The sequence below is a fragment of the Lutra lutra genome, chromosome 10 (assembly GCF_902655055.1).
Source record: "Lutra lutra chromosome 10, mLutLut1.2, whole genome shotgun sequence".
Classification (NCBI taxonomy): domain Eukaryota; kingdom Metazoa; phylum Chordata; class Mammalia; order Carnivora; family Mustelidae; genus Lutra; species Lutra lutra.
This window is the reverse complement of record NC_062287.1, coordinates 367,710-381,839: the sequence shown is the minus strand read 5'-3', so window position 1 is coordinate 381,839 and position 14,130 is coordinate 367,710. Positions and strand designations below refer to the sequence as shown.

Below are 14,130 nucleotides of genomic sequence, written 5' to 3'. Positions count from 1 at the left end.
TTCAGAAACACATTAGATGAGATGGACTTAATATATACAGAACATTCCATCCAAAAACAGCAAAATACACATTCTTTTCAAGTGTACATAAAATATTCTCTAGGATAGATCACATGTTGGACTACAAAACAATCTCAATTAATTCAAGAAGATTAAAAACATATCAAATATCTTTTCCAAACATAATTGTATAAAACTAGAAGTTAATTATGAGAAGGCAAATGGGAAAACTACAGATATGTGGAGATTAAAGAGCATGTTACTGAGCAACTACTGGGTAATAGAAGAAATCAAAGAAGAAATTAAAAAAAAAAAACCTAAGGAGAAATAAAAACAGAAATATAACATGCCAAAATCTATATACAGCAAAAGCTATTCTAAGAGGGAAGTTCATAGCAAGACAGATCTTCCTCAAAATACAAAAAAAAAGTCAAACAATCTAACTTTATATCTAAAGGAACTAGAAAAAGAACAACAAAGTCCCAAACTAGTAGTAGGAGGAAAATAGGTTCAGAGTGGAAAGAAATGCATGGAGACTAAAAGGTAGTAGAAAAGATCAATGAAACTACTAAGAGCTGGTTCTTTGAAAAGATAAACAAAATCAGCAAACTCTTAGCTAGACTAACCAAGAAGAGAAGAGAGAGAGAACCCAAATAAATACAATTAGAAATGAAAGAGGAGAAATTACAACTGACATTACAGATATACAAAGGATCATACCAGATTATTAGGAGCAATTATACTTCAATAAACTGGAAAATCTGGAAGAAACAGATAATTTCCTATGAACATACAATTTTCCAAGACTGAATCATAATGAAATAAAAAATTAGAACTGACAAATTATTAGTAAGGAGAATGAATCAATAATCAAAAATCTCCCTCCAGGGAGAGGAGTCAAGATGGCGGAGAAGTAGCAGGCTGAGACTACTTCGGGTAGCGGGAGATCAGCTAAATAGCTTATCTAAAGATTGCAAACACCTACAAATCCAACGGGAGATTGAAGAGAAGAAGAACAGCAATTCTAGAAACAGAAAATCAACCACTATCTGAAAGGTAGGACTGGCGGAGAAGTGAATCCAAAGCGACGGGAAGATAGACCGTGGGGGGAGGGGCCGGCTCCCGGTGAGCGGCAGAGCAACGGAGCAACGGAGCAAAATCAGGACTTTTAAAAGTCTGTTCCGCTGAGGGACATCGCTCCAGAGGCTTAACTGGGGTGAAGCCCAGGCGGGGTCAGCGTGGCCTCAGGTCCCGCAGGGTCGCAGAAGGATCGGGGGTGTCTGAGTGTCGCAGAGCTTACCGGTATTGGAGCGGGGAAGCAGGCTACAGAGACAGAGCCGAGGAGTGACTCTCAGCTCGGGGTTGCCCTGAACCGGTCGCAGGCTCGGTCAGCTCGGAGCGCGGCCTGGGGCCAGGGTGACGGGAGTCATTGGGCGCTGTTCTCTGAGGGCGCACTGAGGAGTGGGGCCCCGGGCTCTCGGCTCCTCCGGGCCGGAGACCGGGAGGCCGCCATCTTCACTCCAGTCCTCCGGACTCTACGGAAAGCGCTCAGGGAACAAAAGCTCCCAAAAGCGAACCGGAGCGGATGACTCAGCGCGGCCCCGGGTAAGGGCGGTGCAACTCCGCCTGGGGCAAAGACGCTTGAGAATCACTACAACAGGCCCCTCCCCCAGAAGATCAACGGGAAACCCAGCCAGGTCCAAGTTCACCTACCAAGGAGTGCTGTTTCAATACCAAGGAGAGCGGCGGAATTCCAAGGAGAAGAAAGCAAAGCATGGAACTCATGGCTTTCTCCCCATGATTTTTTAGCCTTGCAGTTAATTTAATTTTTTTTTCTTTTTCAATTTTTTTTTCTTTTTCACTTCTTCTGCTAAATTTTTTTTAACTTTTACCGTTTTCTTTTTTAACGTTTTTTAAATAGTTTATCTAATATATATATATATATATATTTTTTTCCTCTTTTTATATTTTTCTTTATCGGCTTTCTTTTTTTAAATAGTTTCTTTTTTTTTTTTTCTTTTTGAACCCCTTTTTATCCCCTTTCTCCCCCCTCACAATTCGGGATCTCTTCTGATTTGGCTAAAGCATATTTTCCTGGGGTTGTTGCCACCCTTTTAGTATTTTACTTGCTCCTTCATAAACTCTTATCTGGACAAAATGACAAGGCGGAAAAATTCACAACAAAAAAAAGAACAAGAGGCAGTACCAAAGGCTAGGGACCTAATCAATACAGACATTGGTAATATGTCAGATATAGAGTTCAGAATGACGATTCTCAAGGTTCTAGCCGGGCTTGAAAAAGGCATGGAAGATATTAAAGCAACCCTCTCGGGAGATATAAAAGCCCTTTCTGGAGAAATAAAAGAACTAAAATCGAACCAAGTTGAAATTAAAAAGCTATTAATGAGGTGCAATCAAAAATGGAGGCTCTCACTGCTAGGATAAATGAGGCAGAAGAAAGAATTAGCGATAGAGAAGACCAAATGACAGAGAATAAAGAAGCTGAGCAAAAGAGGGACAAACAGCTACTAGACCACGAGGGGAGAATTCGAGAGATAAGTGACACCATAAGACGAAACAACATTAGAATAATTGGGATTCCAGAAGAAGAGGAAACAGAGAGGGGAGCAGAAGGTATATTGGAGAGAATTATTGGAGAGAATTTCCCCAATATGGCAAAGGGAACAAGCATCAAAATTCAGGAGGTTCAGAGAACCCCCCTCAAAATCAATAAGAATAGGTCCACACCCCGTCACCTAATAGTAAAATTTACAAGTCTTAGTGACAAAGAAAAGATCCTGAAAGCAGCCCGGGAAAAGAAGTCTGTAACATACAATGGTAAAAATATTAGATTGGCAGCAGACTTATCCACAGAGACCTGGCAGGCCAGAAAAGCTGGCATGATATATTCAGAGTACTAAATGACAAAAACATGCAGCCAAGAATACTATATCCAGCTAGGCTATCATTGAAAATAGAAGGAGAGATTAAAAGCTTCCAGGACAAACAAAAACTGAAAGAATTTGCAAATACCAAACCAGCTCTACAGGAAATATTGAAAGGGGTCCTCTAAGCAAAGAGAGACCCTCAAAGTAGTAGATCAGAAAGAAACAGAGACAATATACAATAACAGTCACCTTACAGGCAATACGATGGCACTAAATTCATATCTCTCAATACTTACCCTGAATGTGAATGGGCTAAATGCCCCAATCAAAAGACACAGGGTATCAGAATGGATAAAAAAACAAAACCCATCTATATGTTGCCTACAAGAAACTCATCTTAAACCTGAAGACACCTCCAGGTTTAAAGTGAGGGGGTGGAAAAGAATTTACCATGCTAATGTTCATCAGAAGAAAGCAGGAGTGGCAATCCTTATATCAGATCAATTAGATTTTAAGCCAAAGACTATAATAAGAGATGAGGAAGGACACTATATCATACTCCAAGGAACTGTCCAACAAGAAGATCTAACAATTTTAAATATCTATGCCCCTAACGTGGGAGCAGCCAACTATATAAACCAATTAATAACAAAATCAAAGAAACACATCGACAAGAATACAATCATAGTAGGGGACTTTAACACTCCCCTCACTGAAATGGACAGATCATCCAAGCAAAAGATCAACAAGGAAATCAAGGCCTTAAATGACCCACTGGACCAGATGGACATCACAGATATATTCAGAACATTTCAACCCAAAGCAACAGAATACACATTCTTCTCTAGTGCACATGGAACGTTCTCCAGAATAGATCACATTCTTGGTCCTAAATCAAGTCTCAACCGGTATCAAAAGATTGGGATCATTCCCTGCATATTTTCAGACCACAATGCTCTAAAGCTAGAACTCAATCACAAGAGGAAATTTGGAAAGAACCCAAATACTTGGAGACTAAACAGCATCCTTCTAAAGAATGAATGGGTCAACCAGGAAATTAAAGAAGAATTGAAAAAATTTATGGAAACAAATGATAATGAAAACACAACGGTTCAGAATCTGTGGGACACAACAAAGGCAGTCCTGAGAGGAAAATATATAGCGGTACAAGCCTTTCTCAAGAAACAAGAAAGGTCTCAGGTACACAACCTAACCCTACACCTAAAGGAGCTGGAGAAAGAACAAGAAAGAAACCCTAAACCCAGCAGGAGAAGAGAAATCATAAAGATCAGAGCAGAAATCAATGAAATAGAAACCAAAAAAACAATAGAACAAATCAACGAAACTAGGAGCTGGTTCTTTGAAAGAATTAATAAGATTGATAAACCCCTGGCCAGACTTATCAAAAAGAAAAGAGAGAGGACCCAAATAAATAAAATCATGAATGAAAGAGGAGAGATCACAACGAACACCAAAGAAATACAGACAATTATAAGAACATACTATGAGCAAGTCTACGCCAACAAATTTGACAATCTGGAAGAAATGGATGCATTCCTAGAGACATATAAACTACCACAACTGAACCAGGAAGAAATAGAAAGCCTGAACAGACCCATAACCAGTAAGGAGATTGAAACAGTCATCAAAAATCTCCAAACAAACAAAAGCCCAGGGCCAGACGGCTTCCCGGGGGAATTCTACCAAACATTTAAAGAAGAACTAATTCCTATTCTCCTGAAACTGTTCCAAAAAATAGCAAAAGAAGGAAAACTTCCAAACTCATTTTATGAGGCCAGCATCACCTTGATCCCAAAACCAGACAAGGATCCCAACAAAAAAGAGAACTACAGACCAATATCCTTGATGAACACAGATGCAAAAATTCTCGCCCAAATACTAGCCAATAGGATTCAACAGTACGTTAAAAGGATTATTCACCACGACCAAGTGGGATTTATTCCAGGGCTGCAAGGCTGGTTCAACATCCGCAAATCAATCAATGTGATACAACACATTAATAAAAGAAAGAACAAGAACCATATGATACTCTCCATAGATGCTGAAAAAGCATTTGACAAAGTACAGCATCCCTTCCTGATCAAAACTCTTCAAAGTGTAGGGATAGACGGCACATACCTCAATATTATCAAAGCCATCTATGAAAAACCCACCGCAAATATCATTCTCAATGGAGAAAAACTGAAAGCTTTTCCGCTAAGGTCAGGAACACGGCAGGGATGTCCGTTATCACCACTGCTATTCAACATAGTACTAGAAGTCCTAGCCTCAGCAATCAGACAACAAAAGGAAATTAAAGGCATCCAAATCGGCAAAGAAGAAGTCAAACTATCACTCTTCGCAGATGATATGATACTCTATGTGGAAAACCCAAAAGACTCCACTCCAAAACTGCTAGAACTTGTACAGGAATTCAGTAAAGTGTCAGGATATAAAATCAATGCACAGAAATCAGTTGCATTTCTCTACACCAACAACAAGACAGAAGAAAGAGAAATTAAGGAGTCCATCCCATTTACAATTGCACCCAAAACTATAAGATACCTAGGAATAAACCTAACCAAAGAGACTAAGAATCTATACTCAGAAAACTATAAAGTACTCATGAAAGAAATTGAGGAAGACACAAAGAAATGGAAAAATGTTCCATGCTCCTGGATTGGAAGAATAAATATTGTGAAAATGTCTATGCTACCTAAAGCAATCTACACATTTAATGCAATTCCTATCAAAGTACCATCCATTTTTTTCAAAGAAATGGAACAAATCATCCTAAAATTTATATGGAACCAGAAAAGACCTCGAATAGCCAAAGGAATATTGAAAAAGAAAGCCAAAGTTGGTGGCATCACAATTCCGGACTTCAAGCTCTATTACAAAGCTGTCATCCTCAAGACAGCATGGTACTGGCACAAAAACAGACACATAGATCAATGGAACAGAATAGAGAGCCCAGAAATGGACCCTCAACTCTATGGTCAACTCATCTTCGACAAAGCAGGAAAGAATGTCCAATGGAACAAAGACAGCCTCTTCAATAAATGGTGTTGGGAAAATTGGACAGCCACATGCAGAAAAATGAAATTGGATCATTTCCTTACACCACACACGAAAATAGACTCAAAATGGATGAAGGATCTCAATGTGAGAAAGGAATCCATCAAAATCCTCGAGGAGAACACAGGCAGCAACCTCTTCGACGTCAGCCGCAGCAACATCTTCCTAGGAACATCACCAAAGGCAAGGGAAGCAAGGGCAAAAATGAACTTTTGGGATTTTATCAAGATCAAAAGCTTTTGCACAGCAAAGGAAACAGTGAACACAACCAAAAGACAACTGACAGAATGGGAGAAGATATTTGCAAATGACATATCAGATAAAGGGCTAGTGTCCAAAATCTATAAAGAACTTAGCAAACTCAACACCCAAAGAACAAAGAATCCAATCAAGAAATGGGCAGAGGACATGAACAGACATTTCTGCAAAGAAGACATCCAGATGGCCAACAGACACATGAAAAAGTGCTCCATATCACTCGGCATCAGGGAAATACAAATCAAAACCACCATGAGATATCACCTCACACCAGTCAGAATGGCTAAAATTAACAAGTCAGGAAATGACAGATGCTGGCGAGGATGCGGAGAAAGGGGAACCCTCCTACACTGTTGGTGGGAACGCAAGCTGGTGCAACCACTCTGGAAAACAGCATGGAGGTTCCTCAAAATGTTGAAAATAGAACTACCCTATGACCCTGCAATTGCACTGCTGGGTATTTACCCTAAAGATACAAACATAGTGATCCGAAGGGGCACGTGCACCCGAATGTTTATAGCAGCAACGTCTACCATAGCCAAACTATGGAAAGAACCTAGATGTCCATCTACAGACGAATGGATAAAGAAGATGTGGTATATATACACAATGGAATACTATGCAGCCATCAAAAGAAATGAAATCTTGCCATTTGCGACGACGTGGATGGAACTAGAGGGTATCATGCTTAGCGAAATAAGTCAATCGGAGAAAGACAACTATCATATGATCTCCCTGATATGAGGGAGAGGAGATGCAACATGGGGGGTCGAGGGGGTAGGAGAAGAGTAAATGAAACAAGATGGGATTGGGAGGGAGACAAACCATAAGTGACTCTTAATCTCACAAAACAAACTGAGGGTTGATGGGGGGAGGGGGTTGGGAGAGGGGGTGGGGTTATGGATATCGGGGAGGGTATGTGCTATGGTGAGTGTTGTGAAGTGTGTAAACCTGGCGATTCGCAGACCTGTACCCCTGGGGATAAAAATATATGTTTATAAAGCGGTAAAAAAAAAAAAAAAAAAAAGAAAGAAAGAAAGGATGAATCCCCAAGTTTTGTAGCAACATGGACGGGACTGGAAGAGATTATGCTGAGTGAAATAAGTCAAGCAGAGAGAGTCAATTATCATATGGTTTCACTTATTTGTGGAGCATAACAAATAGCATGGAGGACAAGGGGAGATGGAGAGGAGAAGGGAGTTGAGGGAAATTGGAAGGGGAGGTGAACCATGAGAGACTATGGACTCTGAAAAACGATCTGAGAATTTTGGAGGGGTGGCGGTGGGTTGGGGGCACCAGGTGGTGGGTATTGTAGAGGGCACGGATTGCATGGAGCACTGGGTGTGGTGCAGAAACAATGAATACTGTTATGCTGAAAAAATAAAAAAACTAAAAAAAAAAATATATATATATAAAAGATGGGATTTCTACATAGAGACTTAAAATTTCAAAAAAAAAAAAAATGGGCGGAGGATCTGAAAGAAATTTTTCCAAAGACACACAGATGGTCGACAGGCATCTGAATAGGATGCTCGGCACCACTAATCACTAGAGCAATTCAAGTCAGAACCCCTGTGAGAAATCACCTCACAGCAAGAATGGCTGCTCTGGAGGAGAAATCAGATCCATTGCGGAGGATACGGAGAAAGGGGATCTCTTACCCACTACCACTGACATTGCAAATTGGTGCAAACACTATGCAAACTCACATGTAGATTCCGCAATAAACGAAGAATAGAACTACATTATGACTCAGCTCTTCCGTTTCTGGATATTTATCTGAATAACATAAAAACAGTAATTTAAAAAATATATGCATTCTTATGTTCACTGCAGCAGTAATTAAAATAGTCAACATATTGAGTGCCTATCAGTAGATGAATGATTAAAAAAGATATATTGATACACTGGAATACTACTCAGCCATAAAATGTAACGAAATCCTGCCAATGGTGACAACATGCATGAAACCTCAGAGTATTATGTTAAGTGAAATAAACCAAACGGAGAAAAACAAATGCCACATGATTTCACTCATATCTGAAATCGAAAAACACAAATTGAAGAAACAAAATTAAAACAAACTTAAAACTATCTGAAGCTCCTTTTGCACACTTCTTAAAATCTAGGGGCATCTGGGTGGCTCAGTCAGTTAAACAACTGACTTTGGCCCAGGTCACGATCCCAGGGTCCTCGGATCGAGCGCCACATCGGGCTCCCTGCTCCACTGGGAGTCTGCTTCTCCCTCTCCCTCTGCTGCTTCCCCTGCTTGTGCTTTCCTGTTCTGTCAATTAAATAAGTAAAATCTTAAAAAAAAAAAATTGAAAAAACAAAATTATAACAAACTTAAAAAAAACTGAGACTCCTTTTGCATACTTCTTAAAATGTATTTCAATTTTTTCCTTATGAAATCACATTAAATCATATTGCCATTTCTGAAGTTTAATAATAGAATAAACAATTTTTTTTCCTGACGCAATGCTTAATCGGTGGTACTCAGCCAGTTATGCTCATTCAGTACATAAATGCCTGTTCAGTTACTGACCAAAGACAGTTCCAAAATTGAAAATTAAAAAAATGTAGGAAATAGTTCATTTCTTTATGTGATGTCTAAAGATCATTTGGTCTACACAACAGCATATTGGAGAACCTGGGAGGACGTGATCCAGTGAACTAATGTAAAACAAAACAAAAGGGATGCTGTGGAGGCAAGAACAAGAAAAGGAAGTCCCAGAATGCCAGTTACTCATTAGGCCTAAAGATAACCAGTACATACTGGGGCAGTGTCTACTGAAGGTAGTGGTGAAGGTAGAGGTCTTGGGAGTAAAACAAAGGGGACTCCCTTCTATAGATACTAAATGAGAGAATAGAAAACTTGAGAATGTAATAAAAACATATAAGAAAAATACTGGCAAATAGGAAGGCCAAGCAGTAGCAAATAACCAGAAAATTACAATGTGTGTAATTTTAAGCAATTGATGGCAATAAGTAGAGAAGCTGATGTTGTGAACGTTTTCCTTTCAAAACTACAGGGGACACAGCACTGTTAATGTCAAAACATAACTCACTAAGAGTGGAAGGAGAACGTTTCTGCTTGTAAGAAAAATGGTTTTTTAAAGAAAAACAGTGTGACCATAATGTGAGTGGACAGCATAAACTTAGTTGACGTAAAACATAAATGGATAGATATTGGCAAGGTCAAAAAGGCCATGATGATAGACATATTCTGAAATTAGGAAATGCACAAATAATTTGGCTCCCCTTTAAAAAGAAAAATGATTAGCTTTAAAAAGAAATTTTAAAGTATCTTTACACAGCACTGTAGGGTAACAGAAAAATAAAACATAAATTATATTGGAAAATGTTCTGCTTCTTAGAATTTTAAACCAAAATTTGTCTTCTTTCTACATTAGAATTTTGTTTTTTTAAAGAGAAAAGTGTTTGATGAGAGAAGACAGGAAGGTACTTTGTGCTATTTTACAAAGTAGCTCAATTATTAGAAAACACACAATTGACAAATATTAATTATTATTCAACAAAATAAACTAAGGAAGAAGCACGACTGGTCAGTGTGATAAATATTTTCCACATGTTTTCAACTATTCCTAATACTACCTTTTTGCTCTACATAATAATCCCTTGAAATGGATGCTATTAATTCTAATCCTAACTGAGAAACCGAGGCTCAAAGAGATTAAATTGCTCTAACTCATGGGATGGGGACTTAAACCTAGATTTCTGACTCCAGAGCCCATGACTGATTCAACATATGACTACGTGTCTTTACTGAACACCTGTCATGTGCCTTTTATATGCCCCCAGAGATAAGAGGTAGGAGAAAAACAGGAAGACACAAGCTTCATTAAGTAACTTCAACTATACCAGACAATGAAAGAGTTAACCTAAAGAGAAATACAATGCCAGAAAAAAGTTACAGGTAAACAATTCTGTATTCCCCAAACAGGATTTGCAACACATGCCCAATGATGTAGTTTATACACTCTAGGGATGTGCTATTGATGTACTGACGAAATACAGACAAGGTAGCGAAAACATTATTAACAATTTGTCTAAAAAACAAAATCTAATTATTCAAAGAAATCTGGAAAAATGGTGAGCAGTGACTGGGTGGTTCATACTTCTACTTTATTAGGCTTTCAGCTTAGAAAGCTTTTTTTTTTTTTTTATGGTAGTCACGATATTCTTCGCAACCTATTTCCACCATTATTTACATTTTCCCCCATTTTCTGATTGGATGAATGAGCATAGCTATCTGGAAAAATTATATAGAAGTGCATAGTAAATTAAAATCAAATTACATTCCGGGGCACCCGGGTGGCTCAGTGGGTTAAGCCTCTGCCTTCGGCTCAGGGCATGATCCCAGGGTCCTGGGATACAGCCCCGCATCGGGCTCTCTGCTCAGTGGGGAGCCTGCTTCCTCTTCTCTCTCTGCCTGCCTCTGCCTACTTGTGATCTCTGTCTGTCAAATAAATAAATAAAATCTTTAAAAAAAAATCAAATTACATTCCATTAGAGACTAAACACTAATTAGTCATCTTTTACTTTACCATGAAAGGATACAGAACACAAGGAAGACAGCACATTTTTCAGCCGTCCTGTGGCAGTGCGACAAGAAGTTCTGTGACAAGAAAGACTGCTGTGGCCCCCACAGTGGAATGAGCACACCACCACCTTCGTGCTTTAGGCAGAGACACAGTAAGAAAATTCATGAAGGCACACAAACCTTGATCAGTGTTTTACAGTTAAAGCAATGTCATGACTTAGGTTCATAAAATGCTACAAAGTAGAGAAACTATTAACTTAAAATGACTGAATTTCTACACTTCTGAAGAAAATACAGTTACTTACTTTTTTCTCCGGTTTGATTCCACAAAATATTTACGTGCTCGAATTCGACATATTTTTTGTTGCTGCAGTAATATCTGACGCTCTTCTTCTAGATTTTTCTCCAGATGCATTTTCATATCTCTAATGATAGCACAGAGTTAAGGACAACAGCTTTTACCTCCAGGGGATGAGTGTCAGTGCCACCTGATAAATATGACTATGGCCTCATACTAAGGATGCGATGATTTTTTGTGGAACAACTAATCGGTGTACACAGTAGTGTTAGTATGTGACCAGCAAATGTTCTGTGGAAAAAAAAAAAAGCTGATTCGGTATTAGAACTGAAATATATCTCACTTTCCCTGGGGGAAAAAAAATTGTTCTTTTGGACATCATGAGCCCCGATAAGGAGACTGCATATATATCTTCTCATTCATTAGGAACCTCCAAGAAACCTGCTAAATGCAAATCTGATTGGATTTCTCATTCTTTGTTGTTTTCTTAAAGCTCCCTGTCACACGATAAATTCCAAATCTCCTGACCTAGTATATAAAGCATTATAATCTGGTCTGTATTTTCGACTTCAATTCTCAGCACTTCCCTGCATGAATCCTATGGCCCCACACACAAAGATACTAACAGAACCAGCCACAGCACATCATGCCATCATCTCCCAGCACAAGCTTGGCCAACTCCACCCGTGGTTCAGGGCCACCTGGAGCAGTTCCCCTCCTCTTTTCTAGGAGAAAACCCTCACTGTATGACCCGACACCTTCATGAGTACATCCTATGAGTACATGTCTCCTCCATATTTCTGTAATTCCAATGCCTGACATCATGCTTAAAATATAATAATGGCTTAATAAAATGTCACTGAACAATTTCCTCGCAGAAAATTTGCAGTAGATACATAGGACAAAAGATATATGCATTCTTTTATAGCTTTTGGTGACTTGTAGACAAAAATAGGTTTCTAAAAGGGTTATACAAACTTAGGTCATTAAAAATGCATATATGTTTCAAAACCTCATGAGCATAGGATAGTATTTTTTTCCTAGAAAGACCGTGTAGAAAACCATGTTTTATTATACATGTATTAGCACAATAGACTACTTTCCATGTATGATTACTAATTTTTATTTTCCTTTTTGGTGAGTTGTTAGCTCACAGTCATTGGCCATTCATCTATTGAGAACCTGATTTTTTTAAAAATGAATTTTAATAAATTCAATAGAGATAGTGTAGATATTAATCCTGTTATAGTATTAAATATTTTTCCCAGATCATTATATTTATACAATTTCTCCTTCCACTAAAGTTTTAAACTAATGAGTCACCATTGAAACATTTTTCCCTTAAAATTTCTCTCCTTTCAAAAGGTAAACTTACTATACCTTCGAACACATGAAAAATATGAAATTCTATTTTCTGTCAGTATTCTTTTACAATTTCATATTTACATTTTATTAGCTTAATTTTGGAATGTGTACCAACTGTGACTCAAAGTAGAGATAGTGAATTTAGACTACTCTTTTTTCTGAATACGGAGACAGGAGATACTAGAATAAAGTTAAAAGGGTTCTTATGATCAAAGGGTTTGACTGTTAGTTTAGTTCATTTTAAGGATAGCCAAGACCTGAGTGTGTTTTTAGGCTGGAGGGAGAGAATGCCATTATAAGTTCAAAGTAAATTATAAAGTGGGACAATTTATAATCTGGGGGTACAGAGGAAGGGGAAAAAAGGCTGTATTAATAAGACACAGGGGAATAGACTCATCTTCTATAGTAAAAGTGATAGCCCATCAGTGAGCTTAGAAAAAAAGATGGGGTTGGGGGCAGGGAGTGGTGGTTGGTAGTATGTGGATTTGTATTGTTTGTGAAGAGGGACCTGAGAGCCTTCCTGGTGTCCATTGTCTCATGATGTACTAAGACAGTCTACTGAGAGCTGCGGGAAATGATAAAGATCTGGCACGGGCATTAAGAGGCACAGCAGAGATCCCTATTCCTGTTCAGGGAAAGCTTGGAAACCATGCATCTGAGTGAAGCCAGTCTGTATTGTTTCGTGGTTTTTCTCTGACAGCATTTTTATTACTTGAGTGAAGGAGCAGAGAAGGACTCTGTAGTTTTTGGGTGGTTGAGGCAGAGGAACAGGGGTGCAAAGGACCAAAGATGTGGGTGGGAGAACATGTGCAGGTCATCAAAAATAGGGAACAAACCAGGTAGAAAAGGGACAGGCAAGGTGTGTGCTCAAATAAAATGAAGGGGAGAAGAGGAGATATTTATGAGAAAAAAGAGGCCCAGTGTGAAGGGAACATGAGAGATCTTTCACATTTTGTTAAAGAAAAATTTATTCTATTTCTATTCTAGATCGAAATGAAATTTAGTTAATTTTAATTGGATGAACTTGATAGGGTTTTGTTCTTTCATAGTCTTTACAGTCAGGGGATTCTGACTCGAGAAAGAAAACATCTTCAACAGAAAGCCGGATGGTCTCTGAAAATTGGATTCATATTCAGAAATTACATGTAGAAATTTTACCAAGGCACTTGCTTATTTCATGACTAAAGTTTTTTTCATTTTTTCTCCCCCCATTTAGTTATTTGTGCAATAAATCTGAGCTCCTACTCTGTAACAGGCATCCAGCGGAAAACCTCACAGACACTAAGAACATTCAAATACTCCCAAAAGGTACTTAAGTGTTTTTCCAATTAGTAATATGATATTCTTGATTTAGTGTCATAGCCCTTACTATGTTCAAAAAGAATTCCTCTATCCCAACTTAGACGTCCATAGATATATTTTACGTATAAACTGGCAGATGGATATGCAGGTACACATGTACGTGTATTATATACACAAACACGTATTAGCAGAACTTGTTGGATTTCATTAACGCCTCTCGGGCGTCTATTGAAATAGCCGTTTACAACTTGCTTACTTTTAACCACAGATGTAGCATTTAGGTGTATTTGTAGAAATGTATTTCTTTACAAGAAACCATGATTACAATTCTGGAATTAATGTTGGGTTTTGTTCCTTTGAGATGCTACTAATTCTAT

The 14,130-nt window shown here is 38.4% G+C and overlaps 1 protein-coding gene across 1 annotated transcript in view; it reads right to left on the bottom strand.

Annotated features, from left to right (window-relative positions):
- The window catches only part of CEP126 (centrosomal protein 126), a 92,988-nt gene that overhangs the window by 77,171 nt on the left and 1,687 nt on the right, over window positions 1–14,130 (bottom strand). The window contains exon 2 of the mRNA XM_047691602.1: window positions 11,094–11,213. Within this exon, the coding sequence (XP_047547558.1) occupies window positions 11,094–11,213 (120 nt within the window). The remainder of the gene's footprint in view (window positions 1–11,093; window positions 11,214–14,130) is intronic.